The sequence below is a fragment of the Lissotriton helveticus genome, chromosome 9, assembly GCF_964261635.1.
Source record: "Lissotriton helveticus chromosome 9, aLisHel1.1, whole genome shotgun sequence".
NCBI classification, from domain to species: Eukaryota; Metazoa; Chordata; class Amphibia; order Caudata; family Salamandridae; genus Lissotriton; species Lissotriton helveticus.
The window spans coordinates 152,256,370-152,284,089 of NC_136070.1; the positions used below are offsets into that span (position 1 = coordinate 152,256,370).

The 27,720-nt window shown below is 50.7% G+C and overlaps 1 protein-coding gene across 4 annotated transcripts in view; it reads right to left on the reverse strand.

Moving 5' to 3' along the window:
• Positions 1-27,720, reverse strand: part of MIS18BP1 (MIS18 binding protein 1) — a 538,190-nt gene that overhangs the window by 153,863 nt on the left and 356,607 nt on the right. For all 4 annotated transcript variants that reach the window (XM_078659687.1, XM_078659685.1, XM_078659686.1 and 1 more), the window contains one exon: positions 26,753-26,901. In XM_078659687.1, the coding sequence (XP_078515813.1) occupies positions 26,753-26,901 (149 nt within the window). The remainder of the gene's footprint in view (positions 1-26,752; positions 26,902-27,720) is intronic.

Consider the following 27,720-nt stretch of genomic DNA (forward strand, 5'->3'; position numbering starts at 1 on the left):
GGCTGTTTCTCATCCAGTCGGTGACGGCCTTCATTCCTTCGTGGAGGTTGGTTTTGGCGGTGTGTGTGTCTTTGGTGAGGGAAAGGATCAGCTGGGTGTTGTCGGCATAGGAGATGATGTTGAGGTCGTGCCATCGTGAGACATGGGCGAGCGGTGCCATGTAGACGTTGAACAGAGTTGGGATGAGCCTTGGGGCACGCCGCAGATGATCTTGGTGGCTTTGGAGCGGAAGGTGGGGGGGGAAAGGCAGAAGCTCTGTGTTCTACCGGAGAGGAAGGAGGTGGTCCAGTCCAGGGCCTTCTCTTGAATTCCGGCGTCGTGGAGGCTTGATCGTAGTGTGCGGTGGCAGACCATGTCGAAGGAGGTTGACAGGTCCTGGAGGATGAGGGCTGTGGTTTCTCCGTTGTCAAGCAGGGTACTGATGTCGTCGGTAGCAGCGATGAGGGCAGTTTCGGTGCTGTGGTTGCTGCGGAACCCGGACTGGTACGGGTCCAGGATGCTGTTCTCGAGGAAGCTGGTCAGTTGTTTGTTGACGGCCTTTTCGATAACCTTCGCTGGGAATGGGAGCAGGGAGATGGGTCGGAAGTTCTTGCGGTCCTTGGGGTCTGCCTTGGGTTTCTTGAGTAAGGTGTCTCTGCGTGCTTCCAGCTTTCCGGGAAGGTTGCTGTCTCGAAGGAGATGTTGATGGTTTTCTGGAGATGGGGTGCGATGGTGCTGCTGGCTTTGTTGAAGATGTTGTGTGGGCAGGGGTCTTCTGGCGATCCGGAGTGGATGGTGTTCATGATCTCAATGGTGTCGGCATTGTTGATGTTGGTCCAGGCGAGAAGGCGGTTGGTGCGGGTGGTGTTAGTGGGAGGTGGGGTCTCGGCGGTTGCTGGGGTGGTGACAGCATAGAAGTTGTTGTGGATGTCTGCGATCTTGCGATGGAAGAAGGTGGCCAGCGAGTCGCACAGGTCTTGTGACGATGGGATGTCGTTGGTGTTTTGAGAGTTCCTTCACAATGTTGAAGAGCTCTTTGCTGTTGTGTGCGTTGTTGTCTAGGCGGTCTCTCAAGGAGGTCCTTTTGGTTGATCTGATGAGGTGGTGGTGTCTTCGGGTGGTGTTCTTATGGGCTGTGTAGCTTTCCGGTGTTCGTCCACAGATCCAGTTCTTTTTTTAGATCTCGGCAGGTTCGCTTGGAGGTCTTCGGTGAACCAGCTGGCTCTCTTGCTGGTGTGGGTGTTGGAGGGCTTCTTGAGCAGGGCGAGGGTGTTGGCGCAGTCGTTGATCCATTGTCTGAGGCATCGGGGTAGGTTGGGTCTCCGGGTGGGCTCTGGGCGAGGGCGGTGGTTAGCTGGGCTTCGGTGACCTTGCTCCAGTGGCAGCAAGGCATCTGCTGGGTGTGGTGGTGTGTGGTGGATTACTGGAAGGTGAAGTGGATGCAGCGGTTGTCAGTCCAGTGGAGGTCGGTGGTGCGGTTGAAGAAGATGTGAGGGCTTGTTGAGAAGATGGGGTCAAGTGTGTGGCCTGCGGAGTGGGTGGATGTTGCGATGAGTTGTCTGAGTCCGAGGTTGTCGATCAGGGTGGAAGAGTTGGATTTGTCGTTGTTCTCGAGGTGGAAGTTCAGGTCCCCGAGGAGGATGTAGTCTGTGGAGGAGAGGACGTGTGTGCTGATGAAATCGGAGATGGAGTCGCTGAACTGCGGTCAGGGTCCGGGGGTCTGTAGACGAGGGTGCCTCTGAGGGTGGTGTTGGGGTCAGTGTGAATCTGGAAGTGCAGGTGTTCGGCGGTGCTGAGGGTGTCATCGTGTCTATCGAGACATTGAGAGTGTTTTTGTGGACGATGGCAATTCCTCCTCCTACTCCGTTGGTGCGGTCCTTGCCGGTGATCTTGTAGCCTTCCAAGATGGCTATGGCGATGTCGGGAGCCGAGGAGAGGTTTAGCCAGGTCTCTGTCAGGAAGGCGACATCTGGGGCATCAGTGTCTAGTAGGTCCCAGAGTTTGATGGCGTATTTGCGTGCGGAGCGGGTGTTGAGCAGGATGCATCTGAGGAAGTTGGGTTCTTTGATAGGTGGGTTGGCGGGCCAGATGCTGGTGAGGCTGCAGTTCTGGCAGGAGAAGGGTCCTTGGGTGCGCTTCGGGGCGGCCAGGCAGCAGGTGCGTGATCGTCCGGCGTTGAGTGCGTGGAGGGTGCTGGAGTTGTAGCAGACGCGGACATCGCGGGGGTCAGGGGTCCTGGCGATGGGCGCGGTCCAAGCGCGGACTGGCGCAGACGGGCTTGCCCCGCTGCACGCGGCCTCCATATAAGGGGAGGTGGGAGGGAGGGGCAGCTGGGAGGCGGGAGCGGGGCAGCCAATGGGCAGCAGGGGCGGCGGGGCCGTAGAGACGCAGCGGCGGGAACAGCGGGTGAGGATGGTGGGGGAAAAACGGGAGGCAGAGACAGGGCACAGGGCACGGTGGAACAAGAGATACCAAGGGGGAAGAAAAGTCAATGGAAGAAGCACAGCAACAGATCACAATTCGCACAGTCAAAGGAAACAACAACAGATCATAATTCGCACAACTAGACACAATGCATCAGCAGAGGAAATAAGAAACAACAAGGGGGAAGAAGAGAGTCAATCGAGAAAGCACAGGCACTACAAAAGATCACAATGCAACCAGGCACAATGCAGCGGTAGAGGATGGGCAGACACTGACACGGGTAGCGCAGTGGCGTGGGGAGCGACCTGCCTGGGGCAGGGTCAAGGGTCGCTCCCCAAGTACTGTGATGAGAGATTCATTGATCCTTTGCATGATGCAATGGTGGCAGCATGGATTTGCCCTGGTTAGCCAATCAGATTGATAGGATCTGCGGTTCCTTCAAGGATCCGTGGGACCAGCAAATCGACACCGGACAAAGTTTATTTTTCCGATCGGATTCATATATATATATATATACTTGAAATTTGATATCCCACAGATAAGGATTATCATCTAATAAGAGGATAAATGGTCAATATATCCTCATATTTAACCCCCTTGAGGTCCACCTGACACCCTTTTGAACAGCAAATATCCCAAACATTCTCAATGAATTTACATCAAACCAGAGCAAGAATATATTATAAAATCTAATTTATGTCAGGTTTGGTAAAGTTCCATCAGCAGTTTTTTGGTGAAGCGTGATCTATAAGTTACTATGGCACCTCTCCCTTAGCATTGACTTTCTTAGGGCAGTAAGAGCAAAAAGGCGTACAGTCCTAATAGTTACCGACTATATAACATCACTCGCTTCATTGCACTGCTAATGACATCACAAATATGGAGATATGGGACCTTCTGAATGACTGCACTCCAGACATGCACTTCCTCACAAAATCAGGGCTGAACTGAACCCTGCCGTGGCACTCGACATAGCATCAGCTATCCATGCCGGAAACAAAGCCTTTAGGAGAACAGCCATCATTCCTTAGGACTCTATCAGATACGCTAACTCCGCAGACACCACAACCAGCTACATGGAGCACCTCACCAAGTTACAGATCAAAGCAAGCTTAATTATGTGTGGAACCCTCATCTACAGACAGCCAGGACAGCGCACCAACTTCAGATGTGCATCACAGATTTTGGCACGCCCCTCGTTATCGCCTCTAGTACCTTAATCCTCCTGGGAGACTTGTACTTTTACATAGAAGACCACACTGAATGCAACTAACTCTGTCGCCCTCCTCGAAAGCCTCAGGCACTTCGGCCTCAACCAGCTTTATCAAACCCACCCAAGCCGTTGGACACTCTCTGCATCCAATCTTCTCCTCTCTCAGCAACAACCCCATGTCACCTGGACAAACCATGCCCTTGTTAGCTTCAACATCACCATCCCATACCAGAGAACTGTGACCACCTCGGGACTTACACGCTGAGGTTGAAAAAACTTCTCAGAAGAGGACTAGGCTTTTGCCTTCTTTGAGGACTGCCCCAAGCAAATCGGTAACCCAACGGAAGACATCAAAAACTTTAATGCCTATGATTATAAAAAAGAAAAACTTCAATGCGTAGATCACCACCTGTGCCAACACCCTGGCCAGTCTCAAGCACGGCAAAACAATAAGTATGCCAACACAAGCCAGCTGGTACACAGAAGTACTCAGGATAATGAAGCAGCACTCCAAACAACTGGACAAAGACATCTACCAGTCTGCTCGAGGCTCTACCATCAGCAAATTTGAAACACCAAAAGAAAAGTCCTCGCAGACCGTACAGAAGCTGGCTCCAACAGTAAGCACCTCACCCACACTTTCAAAGCACTGGACAACACAGACTTAGTGGGGGATTAGCTTGTATATACCGGAACACACTATCTGTCTCTTACATGGAGGCTTCCACCTCATCCGTAGCTGAATACCTGTGCCTCAACATCTTTAGTAATCACCGCCCAATATGCAAACTACATACCTTCTACCACCCGCCAGGTGATAACTTACTCTTCATCGAACAATTAATGGAAATTATCTCCTCTAATGATGACCACTCACTATCCCAAATGTACCTCTGTGACTTCAACCTTCACTGGTCTAAGCACAATAATCAAGCGGTGATCTGACTTAACGCTTTTCTAGAAGAGATGGACCTTATTCATTTCTGTGACCGGACAACTCACAACAAAGGAGAAATTCTGGACTTATTATTTTAAAGGGTCATACCATCACTTTGTTAGACATTACTCCTTGTGATTGGTCCGACCACTATTGCATCATCTTCAATATCAATAGGGAGGTGTTACTGACAAAGAGCCAGCCCAAGAAAATTAAACCTTGGAAACGGGACCTCAGGAATATTAACACTGACTGTCTAGCTACCGCCTGTAAAAATGCCTTGTCTCCACAAAATGACCTGACTGATGTTCATGATCTCACTGTCTTCTACAACTCAACTATCTCTGACATCATGGGCTCAACAGCACCTTTACAACTAAAAAATACCGCCTCCAAATTCTTCAAACAATGGTTCAACGGCAACATAAACTTCGAGCACCGCAACTTAAGAGCAGCTGAATGTCTATGGAGATCAAAACCATTCGCCTTGCACTTAAAAGCCCTTAGAAATTAGAAGCTCCTACAATAAAAAAATCAAGACGACTAAGGCAGACTACTTCAGATCGCAGCTTAGACAAGTCACTAATCGCCCCCAAAAACTTTTTGAAATTGTCAAACAGCAATCAGTTATAGCTTCCAATAATATCGACTCAGCAGACGTCTCCTTCCTGCAACAATCTGACTATCTTCTTTATGGAGAAAACTAAATCCATCAGACTTCATCTTGAAGCAAAGAGAGCCCGTATTACATCACTTGAGAGAACGATTCCACCTGTCCCCTCGGCGAATCAAAAGCCGCTCAGTATTAGCACGAAGAACAGAGCCACATGGAACTCCTTCTCACCCATCAGTGAAGATGACATCTACAAAACCCTGCTTAGCATTAACCCCTCCAATCACTTTAGCGACATAATGCCACCAGCTCTCTTCAAAGAAATCAAGGCATCCCACATCCCCCTCTGAACTAAAAATTTTAATGACTCTTTATCTCAAGGCAAGATCCCCGAATGTCTAAAAGCAGCCCAGGTCTCAACTATTCTAAAAAAAAAAAAAAAAAAAAAAAAAAAAAAAAACAGATGTGGACAGATCTGAACTCAACAACTTCCGCCCCATCTCCAAAATCCCTACTCTGGCTAAACTATTAGAAAAATGTGTCTGATCGCAAATGTGCTCGTACATCGAGACTTTCAATCTCCAGGATCAATAACAATCAGGCTTTAGGAGTGGTCACAATACTGAATCAGCACTCCTCCACATCATTGATGATATCTTAAACATACTAGACCATAACGAATCCTGCCTCCTAATCCTCCTAGATATCTCTTCAGCATTCAACAAGGTTAACCATGACAACCTTCTAGCTATTATGGAACACAGGATGGGCTTCTTCGGCTTCGTACTACAGTGGTTCTCTTCCTTCCTTCACAATAGATCCCAAAGAGTTAAGGTGAACCATACCTTATCCCATCCATCTGCAGTTTACATGGGGGTCCTGAAAGGCTGTGCCCTTTCTCCTATACTCTTTAATCTTTTCCTGGAAACACAAGCACATTTTCTATATTCCATGATCATTCGTTTCCATATGTATGCGGATGATATGCAACTGTATCTGAAAATCAATTCTTCTGAAGACTTCATCTTGCTCAACTCATCCTTGACGATTATCCACAACTGGCTAACTGAAAACCATCTCCTGCTGAACACCGCCAAAACGGGAATTCCTTCTCATTTCCCCTCCAAAGAACACCCTCCAGATTGAACTCTGGATGAAACACCTCAGTACCTTCAACTGCTCCCCAGTTATCTTCAACTCAGCAAAATCTCCTTGAATCACCCTGGACTCACACCTGAACATGAAGAAAAATATTAGTAAGATGTGCAAGGGTGCTAATCACCAAATAAGGACTCTTAGAAACCTAAAACGTTTCCTCCCGCAAGAGGACTTCAAGCAGGTGTTACAAGCACTTGTCCTACCTAGGCTAGACTATGGAAGTGCAACGCTCTGTGGCCTCCCCAAATATACCTTAGCCCCGCTTAGAGCTTCACTGAATGCCACTGCTAGACTGATCACTGACAGTAAAAGAAATGAGCACATTTCCCCATCCTTAAGATCTCTAAAGTGGTTACCCTATGAAGCAAGAATACAATTAAAGATTGGTTGTATGATGCAAAAAGCCCTCCACTTCAAAACACCTGGATACCTGGCTCAAAAACTGGAATTATCACGGGTAGAAGACCTTCCAGAAGTGCTAACTCATTGCTACTCAAGCCACAGACTTTTCGCAAAAAGAAAATGAGACTCAGAGCCTTCTCGGGCATGGCATCCAAAATCTGGAACACTCTCCCACTGGAAATTCGCAGAATCCCCTACACGGCGGTGTTCAAACAGGAAATAAAAATAATCCTAATGACCAAGTTCCTACCTTAATAGACCATGGATCGTCCGTTTTCAAAATGTCCTTTTTTTTTAATAAACTGTTAATTGTCTATGATTCTTTGCCTTACCTATTACGTAGAGTTGTGCCTTACCTTATTAAGTTATATCTTGCTCGCATTTATGTACAATTTTATTAGCTCAACATGTTAGCCTCTCTTACCTCTATGTTCCCCTACTTTGTTCCCCTTTCCACTACTGTGAAGCGCTCTGATACCTTTCGGGGTCTTGTTTGCGCTATACAAAACCTTTTAAATAAAATAAATAAATAAATACTTGACAATGGCCCGGCCTATCTCAACAACCGCATCTCCTCCTACCACCCAACCAAGCACCTCAGCTGAGCTGAGCTGAGCTGGACACCTTCTGGCAGACATACCATGCATACATAGGAGTAGAATTGGAGTGTGAGCCTTCTCGTATATCACTCCCAAAATATAGAACAACCTCCTACTTCACATAAGAGCCTACTCCTCCTTGCTTCTTGAATTCTGCCAGAGGCTGAAGACCTGCCTCAATGCTAAGTTTGGTGTTGTTTTATGAAATTTCTTTCTGTTAGACATGGCATCTTTTGGCGTGTTTCCCCTGAGTTTTTGCTTTCTGACCTCCCGGTTTTTACTCTGTTTTTGCTGGCGCAGTGGTAAAGTACAAGTGCTCCTGTGGTAAATTGTGTTATGGATTGGTGTTTCCATGATTTGATATTTGATTTACTTGTTAGTCTAGCAAAGTGAACTGAATGTGCCAGGGCCTGTGAATCAAATGGTACTAGCACGCCTGCAGCACTGACTGAGCCACCCACGTGAGTAGCCCTGAAAATGTAACTCAGACCCGCCATTGCGACTTGGCCAGTGCACACACTTGCCAGTCCCTCACCTTCCATTTTCTTACACTGCACCTGGCCCACAGGGTACCATGGGCCTACCTTAGAGGTGGCTGACATGTATGTGAAAAGTAGGACATGCCCTGGTGTATGTGGCATGTCCTTATAGTGAATTACGGCCAATTTCGTTTTTCGCTATTGCAAGGCTCTGTTCCCCATAGGATAGAATGGGGAGTTTGTTTATAACATCTTCTAAACATAACTGGCCCGGGGAATTAGGTAGGGAAATAAAGTTTAGTATGCCTGAACTCAGAACCTAAAGATGCATCTTTTAGTGAATGTGATTTGTACATTCTGTGTTTCAAAATACCTCTTTTAGAAAGTAGGTATTTTCTTGGTCAGTCATCCCGTGTCCCTCTGCTGAAATGTGGATTGCCTGTCTGGGTTTCAGATGACAGAAGGCTGGGGAGCAGGAGTGGCTCCAGATAGTCTAGGTGGGTCAGGAAAGGGCTGAATAGACCTGGGCTGCAATTGGGGAAGGGGGAGGAGATTTCCTTGCAACTCCTAGGGCCTGGCCTGCCTCTGACCATGCCGTCTCCACTTCCTACCATGAAGACACACCAAAGAAGGCAGAACTGGTCTGGATGGGCACAGACACTCTCTGCCTAAGAGATCAAAGGATTTAGGGATATAAATATTGGGGCCCAGACCCCTGACTTTTTGTACTCTTTTGGACCAAGAAGGCTGCCAAGAAGAAGAGCGTGAGAGGCTGTGAAGCTGTGAGGAGGCACAACCACATTGCTGTGTGCTTTGCTGTGATGTCCTGCAGTGGCTGCTTCTGTCTTGGGCAATGAAAGGACTGGATTGAACTTTCTGCAATCTACTTTTGTGAGTTTCTTCAAGGGCTTGAGGTAGAGCGTGTCCCCTGTTCAAGAAGTCTCAGGAACAGCACTGGGGACAGTGTTTTTGTGTTGCAATAGAAGAAGCAACCCGACAACGACGATGACGCTGCCGACTCCGTGTCCTGAAAGCACCGCAGAGGGCACCGCCGCAAGGCCGCACCGTGACCCTGGTCTCACCGATGACGCCTGCTGAGGCCACCACCGAGCTGCTGCTTGCACCGTGACCTGTGGGCACCGCAGTCCACACAGCCTCGCGACCACACCTGGGTATCCCCGACGATGCCGCTCCATGTGGATATCTACGCCGCTGCTTGCACCGTGGTTCGAGGGCACCGCTCGTAAAGTTACACGACGTGCCACCCTATCTTGCACCGCAGCTTTGGCCTACAGACGCTGGCGCCATCGACTCCCGTTCGTCAGCCGACGACAGTGCTTCAGCAACGACGACAACACTGCTTGCACCGCGACCTGCCAGCACCGCATTCACTTCGCACCGTGACCCTGGTCTCACCGCCACCTGATGCTGCTACTGAGCCGCTGCTCGCACCGTGACTTGAGGGCACCGCACGCCGCACCAGACGCCAGCGCTCCTGACTTCAACAGAGAGGAGTTAAATCTGCAATGCGTTTGACTTTGAGGGCCCCTACGACTCCTGCACCGACTTCCAGAACCGACGCCTGCAGACACCGTGCTTTCGGAAGCTCAACGAGAGGTCGCCAACGCTCTGCATTTCTAAAAGGTACTGTCTGCAGGTCTTCCCGACACAGTAGCTGGCCCGCGACATTGCGGTCAGCCAGAAATGTTTAGATTTGATTGTTCACGACGCCGTGATAGCCCCGGACGGAGCTATCGACATCAAGGAACTGTTTTTCAAGCATATTTTGATAACTGAAGATTTTCATGTACTGTATTGTGGATTCCTATCATTTTTTGTCTGGTCTGAAGTATATAAAAATATTGGATATTTTTCTAAACTGGTGTGGTGTCCTTTTGTAGTGCTTACACTATATTACTGTTGGTTATGTGCAAATGTTTTTCACACTGCCTCTAAGATGAGCTTGACTGCTTGTGCCAAGCTACCAAGGGGTTATTTTAGGAGTGTAACTCCCTTATCCGGATTAGAGTGGTGGTTTCTACCTGGCTTTAGGACATGCCCTAGCCTACCAAAAGGATAATGCTACTTACCAGTATGCATCTGTTCTTGGCATGTAGAGCTGCAGATTCGTACACTTAGCATTAGATCGCCACCTGGTGTTGGGCTTGGATGATTACATGTTGTTGTCGTCTTGGAAGAAGTCTTTGTAGTCACGGGATAGGTGACTCCTCCCTTGGACGATAGTGCGCATGGGCATCGGCTCCATCCTTAGATTGTTTTTCGCCATAATGGGAAATGATGGAGTTAGTAGAAAGAAGAAAATATGTCCATGCCTGTGTATCTAATTAAGATAAGACTGGAACAGACACATGTCCCGGGGAGGCGGGAGGGCGTGTACGAATCTGCAGCTCTACATGCCAAGAACAGATGCATACTGGTAAGTAGCATTTTCCGTTCGAGGCATTTGAGCTGCAGATTGTACACTTAGCATCGATTGTGCAGCAGTGTCTCCCCTAACGGTGGTCACCTGCATCTGTTGTAGTAGTTTGAAAGAGCGTTTTTAGGACAGCTTGGCCTACTGCAGCTTGCTGCTTGGCTTGCACATCAACACAGTAGTGTTTAGTGAAGGTGTGTGTTGCAGACCATGTTGTTGCCTTGCATATGTCTTCTAGGGGGATGTTCCCTAAGAAAGACATAGAGGCTCCTAATTTGCGTGTGGAGTGCGCTCTAGGAGGAACTGTTAATGCACGTTTTGCTTTTTGATAGCATATTTGTATACATTTTACAATCCACCTTGCAATTCCAGCTTTAGAGATGGGGTTGCCTTTATGTGGTGGAGAGAAAGATACAAACAATTGTTTTGTCTTACGCAAAGATTTAGTCCTATCTATATAGTAGAGAAGAGCTCTTTTAACATCTAGTGTGTGTAGAGCTCTTTCTGCTACAGAGTCAGGGTTTTTGGAAAAACACAGGTAACTCTACAGATTGGTTTAAATGAAAAGGAGTAATGACTTTTGGAAGGACTTTAGGTTAGTTCTTAGAACCACCTTGTTACAGTGTAGTTGTAAGAATGGTTCTTGTATAGTGAAAGTCTGTATCTCACTTACTCTCTTAAGAGAAGTAATAGCAATTAGGAAAACTGTTTTCCATGTGAGGAATTGCAGTTCACATTTGTGCAGAGGTTCAAAAGGGGGTCCCATGATCCTTGTAAGAACAGCGTTTAGGTTCCACACTGGAGAAGGTGGTAACCTGGGGGGAATGATTCTTTTTAATCCTTCCATAAATGCTTTAATAGCAGGCACTCTAAAAAGAGACAGATGTTGTCTGTTTTGTAAATATGCTGCAATTTCTGCAAGATGTAGGCGTATAGATGAATATGCCAAGTTACATCTTTGTAAATGTAGAAGGTAGCAAATTATATTTTAGATAGAAGCACCCAGAGGATCAATCTGGTTATTGTTGCAATAAATGGCAAATCCTTTCCATTTAACAGCATAGCAAGCTCTAGTAGTAGGTCTCCTGGCCTCTTTAATGATGTTCAGACAGTCTGGTGGTAGGTTAAGATAACTAAGCTCTAAGACTTCAGGAGCCAGATTGCCAGATTCAATTGATTTGGGTCTGGATGTCTGATGTCTCCATGGTTCTGCGTTAGCAGGGATGGTGTCAGACGTAGCTTTTGGTGTGGAACTAGGGATAGTTCTAGCAGAGTTGTGTACCACGGTTGGCGTGCCCATGAGGGAGCTGCTAAAATCAAATTGAGCGACTTGTCATAGCTTGCGCACTATTAGTGGTATTAGTGGTAGTGGCGGGAAAGAGTACGCAAATCTGCCAGACCAGTTCATCCATATTGCATTGCCCTTGGACAACAGGTGTGGAAACCTGGTGGCGAAGGTTGGGCATTTTGCGTTTTCGTGTGTAGCGAACAGATCTATATCTGGAACCCCATCTGTGAAAAAATGGTTGAAGAACTTGCGGATGTAGTTTCCATTCGGGAATTTGTTGTGTCTGCCGACTCAACAGATCTGCTATCTGATTGTGAACTCCTGGAAGGTGCTCTGTTTTTGTATATAGTACATAGCTGTCATGTTGTCCGTCCGGATTAAGACAGCTTTGTTTTGTACTTGTACTTGGAATGTTTTGAGTGCTAGGAATATTGCTAGCAGCTCTAGATGATTAATATGGAACGATCTTTGTTGAATGGTCCATTGCCCTTGAGTTGTATGATGCAGGAGATGGGCTCCCCATCCTGTGAGAGATGCGTCTGCTGTTAGTATTATTTGTGGAATAGGTTCGAGGAACGGCCGCCCCTTTGTCAAGTTTTTGGTGTTCCACCACTGCAGAGAGCGATGTGTGCGGCTGTCTACCAACACCAGGTCTGTTAGTTGCCCTTGAGCCCGATTCCACTGTTGTGCTAGGCATTCCTGTATCGGACGCATCTGCAGTCTTGCATATGGCACAATGAAGATGCAAGATGCCATCATGGCTTTTAGTCTCATGAACACTCTGGCTTTGAGAGAGTGTTGATGTTGGAAGTTTGTGACTAAGGCTTGAATGCTCTGTATCCTTGCTGGACTTGGATACGCTAGAGCTGTAGACGTGTTTATTGTAGCCCCTAAATACTGATGTACATGAGAGGGTTGCAGGTGTGACTTGGTGTAGTTGATTTTGAACCCTAAGTCGCGCAATGTTTGAATTGTCGGATGTGTGTGTTGGACACATTGATTCAATGACTTGGCTTTTATGAGCCAATCGTCTAGATAAGGGAAGACATGTATTTGTTGTTTTCTGAGATGTGCTGCTACTTCTGCTAGGCACTTTGTGAATATTCTTGGTGCAGTTGTAACTCCGAATGGAAGGACTTTGAATTGATAATGTTGTCCTTCCAGTACAAACCTTAGATACTACCTGTGAGCAGGATGTATAGGAATGTAGAAGTAGGCGTCCTTTAGATCTAGTGTTGTAATGAAATCGCCCTGTTGCAGCACTTGTTGTAAAGTGATCATATGAAAATGATCTGATTGTATATAATGATTGAGGGGCCTGAGTTCGAGAATTGGTCTTAATGTCCCGTCCTTTTTGGGTATTAGAAATTACAGCGAGTAAACCCCTGTTCCTTGATGCTGTAAAGGAACTATTTCTATTGCGTCCTTTTAAAGAAGTGACAGGACTTCTTGTTTGAGCAGAGTAAGGTGTTCTGCAGACATTGGACGCTGCCTGGGTGGTATGTGTGGAGGGGTTGCTGCAAGTTCGAGGCAGTAGCCATACTGGATAATTTATTTTACTCACCCGTCTGTTGTGATGGAATTCCAACCAGGTAGGAACTGTGTTAATCAGCCCCCACAGGAGTGGAATGCTGTTGGGGGAGCAGAGGGAAGTCACTGTTTTGTGGTGGAAGAGGTTCGATTATTGTTGTTACCCCGACCTCTTCCCTTGTTGTTGTTGCCTCTATATCCTCCTCTAAAATATCCTTTGCTAGAGAATGTTTGTGTATTGGATTTGAAGGATGTTGTATTGTCTGCTCCAGTTTGTTTGGAGCCTCCTCTATAGAAGGAGCCACAAAAGGAGCCTCTAGCTTGTGTGGACTGCAAAGCTCCCATAGATTTGGCTGTATCTGTATCCTTCATTTTTTCAAGTGCTGCTTAAATCCTGAAATGCGTAGCCACGCAGGTCTTCTAAGTGGGACACTAGTGTTTACAGCTCTAGATGCATTGTCTGCTACATCAAGTGCACACTTGATTGAGGCATTTGAAATTAACTTGCTTTCTTGTATAAGGTCGTTTTCCTGCGCCTTATTTTGGTATGGTAGGAGCTCTAGTAGTTTCTCTAACTGATCATAATGAGCCCTGTCATATCTTGAAAGGAGGGCTTGTGTGTTAGCTATACGCCATATATTGGTAGCTTGTGCAGATATTCTTTTGCCTGAAGCAGCTTGTGCAGATATTCTTTTGCCTGAAGCATCTATAGCCTTAGATTCTTTGTCAGGTGGAGGTGCTTCACCTGACGTCTGCAAGTTTGCCCTTTTTCTAGCATTTAATACAACTAGTGAATCTAAGGGTAGTTGTCCTTTAATGTAGGCTGGTCCCCCAGGTGCAGGCCTGCATTTTTCTCAATTCTAGGGTTTAGGATCCTAGCACGCACAGGATCTTTAAATACCTCTGGAGCATGTTTGATGACCCCTTTAATCATAGGAAGAATTTGAACAGACCTTTGCGATTGTTCAAATGTATCTAACAAAAAATCTTCCTCCGCTTCATCAGAATGCATAGTGACCACATGGTAAATGGCAGCCCTGTTCAGCAAGTGTCCAAAACTAATATCTTCTGGGGGAGAAGGTTTTGATGGATATGACTGTAGGTCAGGAATATCTGGTACATCCTGTGGGTTTGGGTACCCCCAGTCTGGATCCTCAATAGGGTATGGGAAAGGCTCATCTGGGTCGACCCCTCCCCCTAGACTATACTCATCATCATTTTGAGGTGAATGTGAAGAAAGAAGAGGAGAATGTTGAGGAGAAATTTGAGGTGAATTGTTAAGAGGAGCAGGAGATGAAGGAGAAGGAAGTATAGGAGAAGAAAGGTGCATAGGAGTGTTGGACCCGGCCTCGTGGCGTGGTTCGCCTCTGTCCCTCCACACCCTGGGAGCGTAGGCCTGTGCTCTGAGTCCCCTGCGCAGCCTCCCCATTAGTGTAGCCTGCACCCCGAGCCTGGTCGTCCTACTCCACTTAAACCTAGATCCCCCTAGAACCTCGACCAGGCCTGCCTTTCCCGCTCCACGCCCGGCTCCGAGCGCCTAACCTTGCATGCCCCACAAGGCCCGGACGCCATCTTCCCTTCCCGACATCCCTGTCTCCCTGGGCCGAGCGTGACCCCGGCCCCAGCGAAACCCAGACTCCAAAGGCGCGCCAGTCCCGGCTGGGGGGTAAAGGGCTCCCCGAGTGAGATAAGCCAGGGAGTTTCGATGGCACCTCCGGCCTCCCCTGAGGGGCTGGTTTCTGTCACACCTTTGGCCCTCTCCCGTGGGCCAGTTTCGATCACCCCTCTGGCCTCCCCGAGGGCTGGCTCCAGACCCGCTGGGCGTCTGGGAATTCCCAGACCCATCTTTCAAAGGGATCAAAGAGCCAACCGCCGGACCTCACCAATGACCAGCCGCCTCCGCCCCCCGGGCGGAGACCTCTGCCTGCGAGGGTCCGGAGATCAAAGAGCCAAAGGACTATAACTGGGCCCGCCCGACAACTAGCGGGCAGTTGTATCTTGGACCTGAAGCCCTGCTGATCTGATCGTGGCTGACCCTAAGAAGACTCATCCTGAACCTCTGAGCCCTGCTGACGCTGTCGCGGCTCAAGCTGAACTTGCAACCATCGGAGCCCTGCTGACGCTGTCGCGGCTCGACCTCTAAGACCATCGGAACCCTGCTGACGCTGTCGCAGCTCAAACTGAACCTGCAACCATCGGAGCCCTGCTGACGCTGTCGCGGCTCGACCTCTAAGACCATCGGAGCCCTGCTGACGCTGTCGCGGCTCAAGCTGAACTTGCAACCATCGGAGCCCTGCTGACGCTGTCGCGGCTCGACCTCTAAGACCATCGGAGCCCTGCTGACGCTGTCGCGGCTCTCACGAACCTCTCCATATTGAGCCCTGCTGACCTCGTCGCGGCTCGAGGAGTACTCTGGTCCGGCTGGACCATCGAGACCACCATCACGACCGAGCCGACTCGACGGAGGTGAGGCAGCCAGTACGACCATCATCCCGTACCCCCCGGCTCGAGGATTGAGAGCTGTGCGTAGGGTACGCCGCGTACTGACCCAGAGACTAAAAGACTGTCCCGCTTCCCCCTTCCCGAATCCTCCAAGACTTTGTGGTCCCTTGACCACTGTGTATACAAGAGTGCTTCCTTCGTTATTTGCTATATAAAGAACTTGTTACTAGAATCCAACGGTGTGGTGTCTGTTCGTAGTGTGGTGTGAGCTCAGTGTGTACGATCCTAGACCCGAAGTCCTCCCCGGTGGGGACCTCCCAATAAAGACTCGGCAAGTTCTGTGGGAGAGGTGGATCTTGGGGTGACCGGGTGAGCACAACCTGGCCCTCGGAGATCGCCCCTTCCAACATTGGTGGCAGCGTCGCGATAAGAACCTACGTCTAGGGATCGTACAGCACTGACACACTACCCGAACGAAGAGCAACCATGAGCCTCACGAGTGATAAGACCACCTTCCAGATGGAGCTGCTGGGAGACTATTCGCACCGTGAGCTCAAGCAATTCTGCAAAGATCTCCATATCCCATCAACGGGATTAAACACCAAAGAGGACTTTCAACAAGCTCTAACAGCCTGGGTAGAGACCGGAGCCCAACCTCCAGCACCGACAGAAGCCGATGGAGGGGGAGCACCACTGATCGAAACCCACGCCCCAGAGCAAGAAAGAGCAGAGTCCCCGACGCGGACTCACAGCACGGAGAGAGGTCTATCTCGAGAAGAGATGACCGACCGAGAACGCAACCGAAGCCACGAGCTAGAACTAGCCCGTTTAAAGATGGAGGTAGAACTCAAGCTGGCCGAGAAAAAACTAGCCATCGAGCAGCTACGGCTGCAAGGAGAACTGGAGGAGAAGAAACTCCAACGAGAACATGACGGAAAGAAGCTCCAGCTGGAGCACGAGCGCAGCGTATTGGAAATAGAACTCAAGGCCCGGAACGAAGGCAACAAAACAGCAGCGACCCGAGAGTCTGTTCCCCCAGTGGAACCCAAGGTCCACATCCCCAAGGATGTGGTCAAAGAATATTATAAAAACGATGACATCCAGCAATGGTTCAAGGCCTACGAGGTAGCTATGACCTCCCACCGAGTTCCGCAGAAAGATTGGGGAGCCGGGCTGTGGGGTCGATTCCTGAGTGAGGGGAGAGACACCCTACTCGACCTACCGTCTGCCGAACAGACCTCCTACAGCCACATGAAAGAGGTCCTCCTCACAAGGTACGGGCTCACCCCAGAAATGTACCGCCAACGCTTCCGAGAATGCAGGAAGATCCCCGGCACCACGTAGGTAGAATATGTCAATTTCTACAGCCGGGCCCTGGAAGGGTGGATCAAGGGCAGCAAAGTATCCACCTTCGAGGGGCTCATCGACCTCATTGCCTACGAACATTTGTCCCTGAATTGCTTTGTGGAACTCCGACAGCACCTCCTGGACAGCAAGTTGGCTGACCCCCGGAAGCTGGCCGTCGAGGCCGATCGCTGGGTGAGCACCAGAGTCCCCCGGGGGCCCGGGGGAGATTCTGGCCAAAATGAACAGGGATCGTCCCGCCAGAGGGGAGGGGGGAATCAGAATAGACAGAGGGGTTCCCAGGTAGGGTCCCCGCGTAGTCCCCCCAGACACCAGCCCGGCACCTCGCCTCCCACAGCGCGCGCAGGGTTTCCCCCAGCTAAGCCAGGGCCCGAGTCAGCCAAGCCTACTACCATTGCCAGAAACCCAGGCACTATGCCAATGACCCCCGCTGCCCCTTGTTCCAGAAGCCTGCCGCTGCAGGGCTCCCAGTGCGCCACATTACCTCAGTAGCTCTAGAAGAGGAGGGGGAGGAAGAGTTCGAGGGAGCAGACCCCGCAGCTATGATGTTAGTCTCCCTGGGTGATAGGGAGATGGTCCCCGGAGCCCCCCTACCCGACAACACAGAGAAATACCGACAGCAGGTGACTGTCAATGGCAATCACATAGGGGCGCTCCAAGACACTGGGGCCAGTATCACCGCCGTCAAACGGCACCTAGTCACCGAAGCCCAGATTGTTCCCCACATCTCCTGCAGGGTGATCGCAGCGGATAACTCCGTCCGCACCTGCCGGATATCTCAAGTCCCGTTCGAATGGGGGGGCGTCTCGGGGGAGTTACGAGTGGCAGTCCGCTCCGACATGCCTGTGGACTGCCTGCTCGGCAACGATCTAGAGAGCTCCCCATGGCAGCGGGTTGAGAAAAGGACCCACTTAGAGATGGTGGGCCTACCCGAGTGGGCCTGTGTGAGTACCCGGTCGATGACCGCCCGAAGGACCACCCCCGAAGGGGCGACCTTAGAGGCGGCACAGGCGACCCCAGAGGACCCCGAGGTCCCTGAATCCTTTGAGACCCCTGAGCTGTTCCCCAGGGAGAGCTTCCCCCCCGACGCAGGTCCCCTCGGCCCTGGTGTCGAACCGACCCCGAGCTTGGACGACCTTCCTGAGCTGGCCCAATGGCGCCAGGAAGGGGGACCGTCCCGAGAAGAATTCTGCCTAGAGCAGACAGCCTGTCCATCCTTGGTGGGGCCGCGGCAGCAGGCCGCCGCCCAGGCCGGCTCCCACTTTGTCTATTGGGAAAACGGCCTCTTATACAGCGAGCAAAAGTCCGCCGAACTAGGGTCCGGCCGAGTGCTGGTGGTCCCCCTACGCTTCCGCGGCTTTCTCCTGAACCTGGCCCATGACGTGCCCCTGGCGGGACACTTGGGACAAGACAAAACGTACCAGCGCCTGGTCACCCACTTCTACTGGCCGGGCATGCGCTCCGATGTGGAGACCCACTGTAAGTCCTGCCCCACGTGTCAGTCCAGCGGAAAGAGCGGAGGGAAGCGCAAGGCTCCTCTCCAACCCTTCCCCGTGGTCAGTACCCCCTTTGAGAGGGTGGGAATCGACATTGTGGGCCCCCTCGACCCCCGGACCTCCTTGGGGCACCGCTTTATCCTTGTCTTGGTGGACCATGCCACCCGTTACCCCGAAGCCATTCCTCTCCGAACGGTGACCGCCCCCGTAGTGGGGCGGGCCCTCATGGCCATCTTCTCCCAGGTGGGATTCCCCCGAGAAGTCGTCAGCGACCGAGGGACCAACTTCATCTCGAAATACATGAAGTCCCTTTGGCAACAATGTGGGGTGACGTACAAGTTCACCACCCCATATCACCCCAAGGGTAACGGTCTGGTGGAACGCTTCAACCGGACCCTCAAAGGAATGATCATGGGACTCGAAGAGCCCCTGAGGCGTAAGTGGGACGTCCTCCTTCCCTGTCTCCTCTTCGCATACCGCGAAGTCCCCCAGAAGTCCCTGGGGTTCAGCCCCTTCGAGCTGCTCTACGGGCACCCCGTCCGGGGACCCCTCACCCTGGTCAAGGAAGGGTGGGAGACGGCGGCCCCAGAGCCCCCTCCCGATGTGTTTCGATACATTTTGGCCCTCCGGAACAAGACGAGGAAGTTCCGAGAGCTGGCCGAGGCAAACCTCGAGGCCGGCCAAGAAGAAATGAAACGGTGGTATGACCAAAATGCCACTCTGGTCGAGTTTCAGCCCGGACAGCGGGTCTGGGTGATAGCCCCCGTGGAGCCCTGTGCCCTGCAAGACAAGTGGACAGGGCCCTTCAAGGTGGTAGAACGCAAGAGTCAGGTGACTTATCTCATCGACGTGGAGTCCCCCCGGAACCCCTTGCGGGTCCTTCACGTAGCCCGCCTCAAACCCCACTTCGCCCGATCCGAGTTGAGCTTACTCCTCGCCATGGACGATGGGGAAGAAGAAGAAACGGAGCCTCTCCCCGATCTCCTGTCCACAAAAGAAAAAGATGGCTCCGTAGAGGGGGTGAGTCTCTCCTCCTCCCTCTCTCCCGAGCAGCGAGAGGACTGTCGCCAGTTACTGGGACAATTCTCAGACCTTTTCTCCCTCACCCCCGGCGTCACCAACTGGTGCGTCCACGACGTGGACACCGGGGACAGCCCACCGGTACGGCACCGAGCCTACCGCGTCCCTGACAGAGTCCGGGCCTGCATCAAGGCCGAGGTATCGAAGATGCTAGCTCTCGGGGTGGTCAAAGCCTCTGACAGCCCATGGGCTAGCCCCGTGGTCCTGGTTCCGAAGGCAGCCGCCCCCGGTGCTGTTCCCGAGCTGAGGTTCTGCGTTGACTACCGCGGGCTCAACGCAGTCACCAGAACCGATGCTCATCCCATCCCCCGAGCCGACGAGCTTATCGATCGCCTCGGGGCTGCTCGTTTCCTCAGCACATTCGACCTGACCAGTGGGTACTGGCAGATCGCCCTCACCGAGGGAGCAAAGGAAAGATCCGCGTTCTCCACCCCGGATGGTCACTACCATTTCCAGGTGATGCCCTTCGGAATGAAGAACGCCCCCACCACCTTCCAGCGACTGGTGAACCAGGTCCTGGCGGGGTTGGAAGAGTTCAGCACTGCGTATCTGGACGATATTGCAGTCTACAGTTCCCACTGGCCTGAGCACCTACAGCACCTCTGGGCGGTGCTGACCGCCCTGAGGAGGGCGGGTCTCACCATTAAGGCAAGCAAGTGCCAGATCGGACAAGGGTCCGTAATCTACCTCGGGCACCAGGTCGGAAGCGGCCTCGTAGCCCCCCTCCAGCCCAAGATCGATGCCATCGTGGCCTGGGAGGCCCCCACGACCCAGACGGAAGTGCGGGCGTTTCTAGGGCTCACGGGGTACTACCGCCGGTTCATCAAGAGTTACGGCAGCATCGTAGCCCCCCTCACGGAGTTAACCTCCAAAAACCAGCCGAAGAAAGTCAGCTGGACCTCCGCCTGCCAAGAGGCGTTCGAAACGTTGAAAGACGCCATGTGCACCGCCCCCATCCTACAGGCCCCCGACTACTCACGAGAGTTTGTAGTCCAGACAGACGCGTCCGAGCATGGCATCGGAGCTGTCCTGTCCCAGGTGAACGAGAACGGCCTAGACCAACCAGTGGCATTCATTAGCTGGAGGCTACTCCCTCGAGAACAAAGGTGGAGCACCATCGAGCGGGAGGCCTTCGCGGTGGTTTGGGCCCTGAAGAAGCTGAGGCCCTACCTGTTCGGTACTCACTTCCGGGTCCAGACCGACCACCGACCCCTCCGGTGGCTAATGCAGATGAGAGGGGAGAACCCCAAATTGCTGCGCTGGTCCATCTCCCTCCAGGGGATGGACTTCACTGTTGAACACCGGCCTGGCTCTGACCACGCCAATGCAGACGGCCTGTCCAGATTCTTCCGCCTCAGCGAAGAGAACCCCCAAGAGGATGGGTAGTTCTCCCCGCCTTCAGCTGGGGGGGACGCGTGTTGGACCCGGCCTCGTGGCGTGGTTCGCCTCTGTCCCTCCACACCCTGGGAGCGTAGGCCTGTGCTCCGAGTCCCCTGCGCAGCCTCCCCGTTAGTGTAGCCTGCACCCCGAGCCTGGTCGTCCTACTCCACTTAAACCTAGATCCCCCTAGAACCTCGACCAGGCCTGCCTTTCCCGCTCCACGCCCGGCTCCGAGCGCCTAACCTTGCATGCCCCACAAGGCCCGGACGCAATCTTCCCTTCCCGACATCCCTGTCTCCCTGGGCCGAGCGTGACCCCGGCCCCAGCGAAACCCAGACTCCAAAGGCGCGCCAGTCCCGGCTGGGGGGTAAAGGGCTCCCCGAGTGAGATAAGCCAGGGAGTTTCGATGGCACCTCCGGCCTCCCCTGAGGGGCTGGTTTCTGTCACACCTTTGGCCCTCTCCCGTGGGCCAGTTTCGATCACCCCTCTGGCCTCCCCGAGGGCGGGCTCCAGACCCGCTGGGCGTCTGGGAATTCCCAGACCCATCTTTCAAAGGGATCAAAGAGCCAACCGCCGGACCTCACCAATGACCAGCCCCCCCCACCCCCCCCCGGGCAGGAGACCTCTGCCTGCGAGGGTCCGGAGATCAAAGAGCCAAAGGACTATAACTGGGCCCGCCCGACAACTAGCGGGCAGTTGTATCTTGGACCTGAAGCCCTGCTGATCTGATCGCGGCTGACCCTAAGAAGACTCATCCTGAACCTCTGAGCCCTGCTGACGCTGTCCCGGCTCAAGCTGAACTTGTAACCATCAGAGCCCTGCTGACGCTGTCGCGGCTCAAGCTAAACTTGCAACCATCGGAGCCCTGCTGACGCTGTTGCGGCTCGACCTCTAAGACCATCGGAGCCCTGCTGATGCTGTCACGGCTCAAGCTGAACCTGCAACCATCGGAGCCCTGCTGACGCTGTCGCGGCTCGACCTCTAAGACCATCGGAGCCCTGCTGACGCTGTCGCGGCTCAAGCTGAACTTGCAACCATCGGAGCCCTGCTGACGCTGTCGCGGCTCGACCTCTAAGACCATCGGAGCCCTGCTGACGCTGTCGCGGCTCTCACAAACCTCTCCAGATCGAGCCCTGCTGACCTCGTCGCGGCTCGAGGAGTACTCTGGTCCGGCTGGACCATCGAGACCACCATCACGACCGAGCCGACTCGACGGAGGTGAGGCAGCCAGTACGACCATCATCCCGTACCCCCCGGCTCGAGGATTGAGAGCTGTGCGTAGGGTACGCCGCGTACTGACCCAGAGACTAAAAGACTGTCCCGCTTCCCCCTTCCCGAATCCTCCAAGACTTTGTGGTCCCTTGACCACTGTGTATACAAGAGTGCTTCCTTCGTTATTTGCAATATAAAGAACTTGTTACTAGAATCCAACGGTGTGGTGTCTGTTCGTAGTGTGGTGTGAGCTCAGTGTGTACGATCCTAGACCCGAAGTCCTCCCCGGTGGGGACCTCCCAATCAAGACTCGGCAAGTTCTGTGGGAGAGGTGGATCTTGGGGTGACCGGGTGAGCACAACCTTAGAAATTACAGCGAGTAAACCCCTGTTCCTTGATGCTGTAAAGGAACTATTTCTATTGCGTCCTTTTGAAGAAGTGACAGGACTTCTTGTTTGAGCAGAGTAAGGTGTTCTGCAGACATTGGACGCTGCCTGGGTGGTATGTGTGGAGGGGTTGCTGCAAGTTCGAGGCAGTAGCCATACTGGATAATTTATTTTACTCACCCGTCTGTTGTGATGGAATTCCAACCAGGTAGGATCTGTGTTAATCTGCCCCCACAGGAGTGGAATGCTGTTGGGGGAGCAGAGGGAAGTCACTGTTTTGTGGTGGAAGAGGTTCGATTATTGTTGTTACCCCGACCTCTTCCCTTGTTGTTGTTGCCTCTATATCCTCCTCTAAAATATCCTTTGCTAGAGAATGTTTGTGTATTGGATTTGAAGGATGTTGTATTGTCTGCTCCAGTTTGTTTGGAGCCTCCTCTATAGAAGGAGCCACAAAAGGAGCCTCTAGCTTGTGTGGACTGTAAAGCTCCCATAGATTTGGCTGTATCTGTATCCTTCTTCATTTTTTCAAGTGCTGCTTAAATCCTGAAATGCGTAGCCACGCAGGTCTTCTAAGTGGGACACTAGTGTTTACAGCTCTAGATGCATTGTCTGCTACATCAAGTGCACACTTGATTGAGGCATTTGAAATTAACTTGCTTTCTTGTATAAGGTCGTTTGCCTGCGCCTTATATTGGTGAGGTAGAAGCTCTAGTAGTTTCTCTAACTGATCATAATGAGCCCTGTCATATCTTGAAAGGAGGGCTTGTGTGTTAGCTATACGCCATATATTGGTAGCTTGTGCAGATATTCTTTTGCCTGAAGCAGCTTGTGCAGATATTCTTTTGCCTGAAGCATCTATAGCCTTAGATTCTTTGTCAGGTGGAGGTGCTTCACCTGACGTCTGCAAGTTTGCCCTTTTTCTAGCATTTGATACAACTAGTGAATCTAAGGGTAGTTGTCCTTTAATGTAGGCTGGTCCCCCAGGTGCAGGCCTGCATTTTTCTCAATTCTAGGGTTTAGGATCCTAGCACGCACAGGATCTTTAAATACCTCTGGAGCATGTTTGATGACCCCTTTAATCATAGGAAGAATTTGAACAGACCTTTGCGATTGTTCAAATGTATCTAACAAAAAATCTTCCTCCGCTTCATAAGAATGCATAGTGACCACATGGTAAATGGCAGCCCTGTTCAGCAAGTGTCCAAAACTAATATCTTCTGGGGGAGAAGGTTTTGATGGATATGACTGTAGGTCAGGAATATCTGGTACATCCTGTGGGTTTGGGTACCCCCAGTCTGGATCCTCAATAGGGTATGGGAAAGGCTCATCTGGGTCGACCCCTCCCCCTAGACTATACTCATCATCATTTTGAGGTGAATGTGAAGAAAGAAGAGGAGAAATTTGAGGTGAATTGTTAAGAGGAGCAGGAGATGAAGGAGAAGGAAGTATAGGAGAAGAAAGGTGCATAGGAGATGTGGCAGAGTCCTTCTTCTTGGTAGGCACTACAGGTGTAGGTGCTGTATCTGACTTCCTCTTCCTGTGTGGTGGATACATGACCTGTTTCTGTGTCAATGTAGATCTTCTTTTGTAGAGGATCAGGTTGGAAAAGTTCTTCTCCTTGCAGAACCTTTGACGGTGCCGATTTTTCCGGTTCCGGGCAAGGTTGCTGCTAGTCTTTAGCCTTAGGAGTTGTTGCACAAGTTACTACTTGTGTAACGATATATCTGTAAGAGACATTAGTTAGTGATAGATTCCTTACCTTAGAATATCCCCAGGCGTCAGACTGGATCCGGAATTTTTTTGCGTAGCAATACCCCTGCACGCCGGCAGGCGTCGCCCGCGGCTCCGCGTCGTCGTCGGCGTCGTTAGCGCCGGAATGACGTCGTCGGAGTACTTAGACGCCGCCCATGCGCGCTGACGTCAGTTCTTCTTTTTTCCGCGCCAGCTAGCGCAGATCCGGAGAAGCTCCACCCCTTAGTCATTTTTTGACTAAACTTTTGTGATCTTTTGATCATTGCTCTTTTCGATTTCGGCACCGATGGTGTTGTTTTCGGAGTCGTAGGCTGTTTCGAGGGCTTGGGTGCATCGGAATCAGGCCTTGTAGGTTTCGATACCGAAGACAATGGCTTCGGAGTGGAAGCTGGTCTCGTTGGCTTTGAGGCTTCAGACGCTGGCTTCATAGTTTTGTCTTTAGAAGTCGACGGTTTCGGAGCAGAGACTTCTTTCGGTTCAGGGGCCGAGGGAGCTGGTGGGATCGCCACGTGCGGCTTGCTCAGTAAGGAGCTACCGGAAGGCTTGAGTATTTTCTTCGGAGCCAGGCTCGATGGCGGGGCTTCCGAAGTGTTCTTTCGGTCGCGACTGGGCCCCGGAGGCAGAGTGTTGACCTTTGCCTTCAATTTGGGTGCTTGTGTGGGACAGGGGCAGGGGAAGGGGCAGTAGTACTCCCGCGCTGACCCGATGGTATGGGGTCATCTGCCTCTGATACGACGATTTGGATTTCATCGGAATCTTCTTCGGGAACGAGCAGGACCTCTTCGTCAAAGCTATCCACCGGTTCTGGAGCTGATCTCTGCATGTCGTGTCGACGGGCCCTCCGATCTCGAATGGTTTTCTTGGATCGAAAGGACACGCAGGCTGTACAGCTGGATTTGGCGTGTTCTAGCGATAAGCACAGGTTACAGACCTCATGGTGGTCACTGTGTGGAATCTTTGCTCCACACTTGGGGCATCTTTTGAACAAGCGCCCTTTCCATGAAGTGTAGGCCTCACGGCGTGGATAGGCCCAACGGCCCGCGTCGACGATCGGAATCGAGCTGATGGAGTCAATATGATGTTTGTTGATATCGAAAGTAGTTAGGTGAAGTTTTAATACGGTTTTGCGCTTCAAAGTACTTGAAAAGTAGATTTCGAACTGGAGCGGAAAAATTTCATTCGAACCCTGTGGCGAAAAAAAAAAAACAATCTAAGGATGGAGCCGATGCCCATGCGCACTATCGTCCAAGGGAGGACTCACCTATCTTGTGACTACAAAGACTTATTCCAAGACGACAACAACATGCAATCATCCGAGCCCAACACCAGGTGGCGATCTAATGCTAAGTGTACAATCTGCGGCTCATATGCCTCGAACATTCAATTTCTAACTCTTTCACTTTTATAGACTCTGTAAAACATTAGCCTTTTATATTAAGCACATTGTGTTACAATTGCCATATATATAGTCACAGTAGACCTATAATCCCTTAAATCACCTGTATGGTGCCCAGTACCATTTTGGTAAGTTTGCGACTCCCTATTATAAAAACAATGACTGTAAGCTTGGTACATTGTAGCAATATCACACACAGGACCAAGATGGTACCCAAACAGTGCTCTAGAATCATGTACCCTGCTACGAGTGCTCCTTTCACAGATTTATATGTAAAGGCATTTCCTTGCCGCAATACTATGGTAGCCAAACATGAACTTCAGAGACCTTTTGAGGGCCCACCTGGAAATCTCTTCAATAGCGTTCCAAACACCGACTAGATTGAAGAGAAATGATAAATGACATGAGTATCTCCCTCAACGTCAAGGGCATCTTCAAAGTCAAGCATATTCCTCCCAACATCCAAGAGATGGACTCTCCACACATCAAAAGACAGTCATTGGAGAGGTTTGCGGCTGTCGCAGCATGCTTCCTTGGACATTGGAGCATGTGAAGACCTGAGAGGCAATGTATCAGCATGGCTGGTTTACCACCTATGATATATTGATTGAACAAGTAAGTACGGGTACGAGAGAGAAACATCCCTTGGGTCAGAATGGGAACCACCCTTACGTCCAGGGCTGGTACTCCTCCGATCTGCTTAAACTGCTTTAAAGCACAAGAAGACACAGTAACACCTAGGGCCACAAGCACCTTTGCTGGCATGAACGATTCTCCAACCATTGCAGAGACCACTAATCATGCTGCCACAAGAGCTAACATTACTAGTCAAAAGAAATAATATTCACTATCAGTAGCATGTGGACAAGCCTAGAATAAATGTGCCCAAGGTTGCCTCAGAAGTGCTAGATCCACGCCTAACTCTCAGGATAAAAACTGGGTATATCTCCATATAAATGAGTTAAATTTTTATTAACTCGAGGCACATCTACCTTATGGGTATAGTCTGAAAATCTGACACAGATTAGTTCTTCATGGACCTACGCTGAGAACCCTTGCTGCCACTATCAATTAGTGCCACAAAAAAAAAATTCAAATATAAATATTTCTAGATCAAATTGTCTGTAGTTTTGGTGATGCTTTAAAACTGTACAAAGTGTGGTAACAATTGAAATATTTGGTATTACCTTCACTCTCTTCTTCTGGAAAGGCGTGGCACTAAAAACATCGTCATGATTATCCTTTGGCAGCTGTTCCAAGAATTCCCTCATTTGTTGCTTTCTCTTCAGAGTTCCCACCTTAGCAGTTATCTTTACTGGTTTTTCATGTTCATCACCTGTCACAGAAGAATTAAGTGTTAACTTTTTTAAGCCACTTTTATATGCATTTTGGATTACGGTATAAGTAGTGCATACGAGTTACATCATAAATCAGAAAACAACTGTCAGCACTAAAAGACTACTTCAGAAGGGCACAACAACATACATCAATCAATGGGAAATCAACTGCTTTTCCTTACTGACAAAGGTAAATCATTGAGTCACCCTGAGGTCAGACAGTAAACAGTTAACAGCAGAATGAAAACATACTTTAAAAAAACAAAAACCCCAGAGGCAGGGCGGTGTCAGTGTTATAAGAGGAGCAGCAGGTAAGCGGCTAGAATACGTAGCTCGGCACAAACATGGATGCATCTCTTAGCTTAAGACCACCAGTGTGGGAGACCAAATAATGTGGGAGGTAAGGAAGACTGATCTAAAGCTGTCTAAGAGCCGCTGCTCAGCCGACCGCAGTTCTAAAGTATGAAAAGGGCATCAAATTAGAACCTAATAAGTACCAAGGTCAAAGAGGTCAACCTCGGAAGCGCGCGGCGGCAGCGAGACAAGTTGGCCACTCCCTAGAGCTGTTCCGCGACAACAAGAAAAGGCCAGAATTGAAGGAACCTCTTCCAGACAATGGTGAGGCAGCTAGAACATGGTCTCTTACGTCAGAACTAGTGTGGAGCGCGGAGGCAAGTTTTTTTAGAACTGTAATCGGTCTATTTGAGCGCTTTTTTCTTCTTTGTCCTCTGCGGCACCTAGCACTGAGGCCGCCATTTTGCGAGGTTGGCACTCGCATTTTCATTAGACGGCAGCGCGTCAGAAATGCCCCTTTGGTC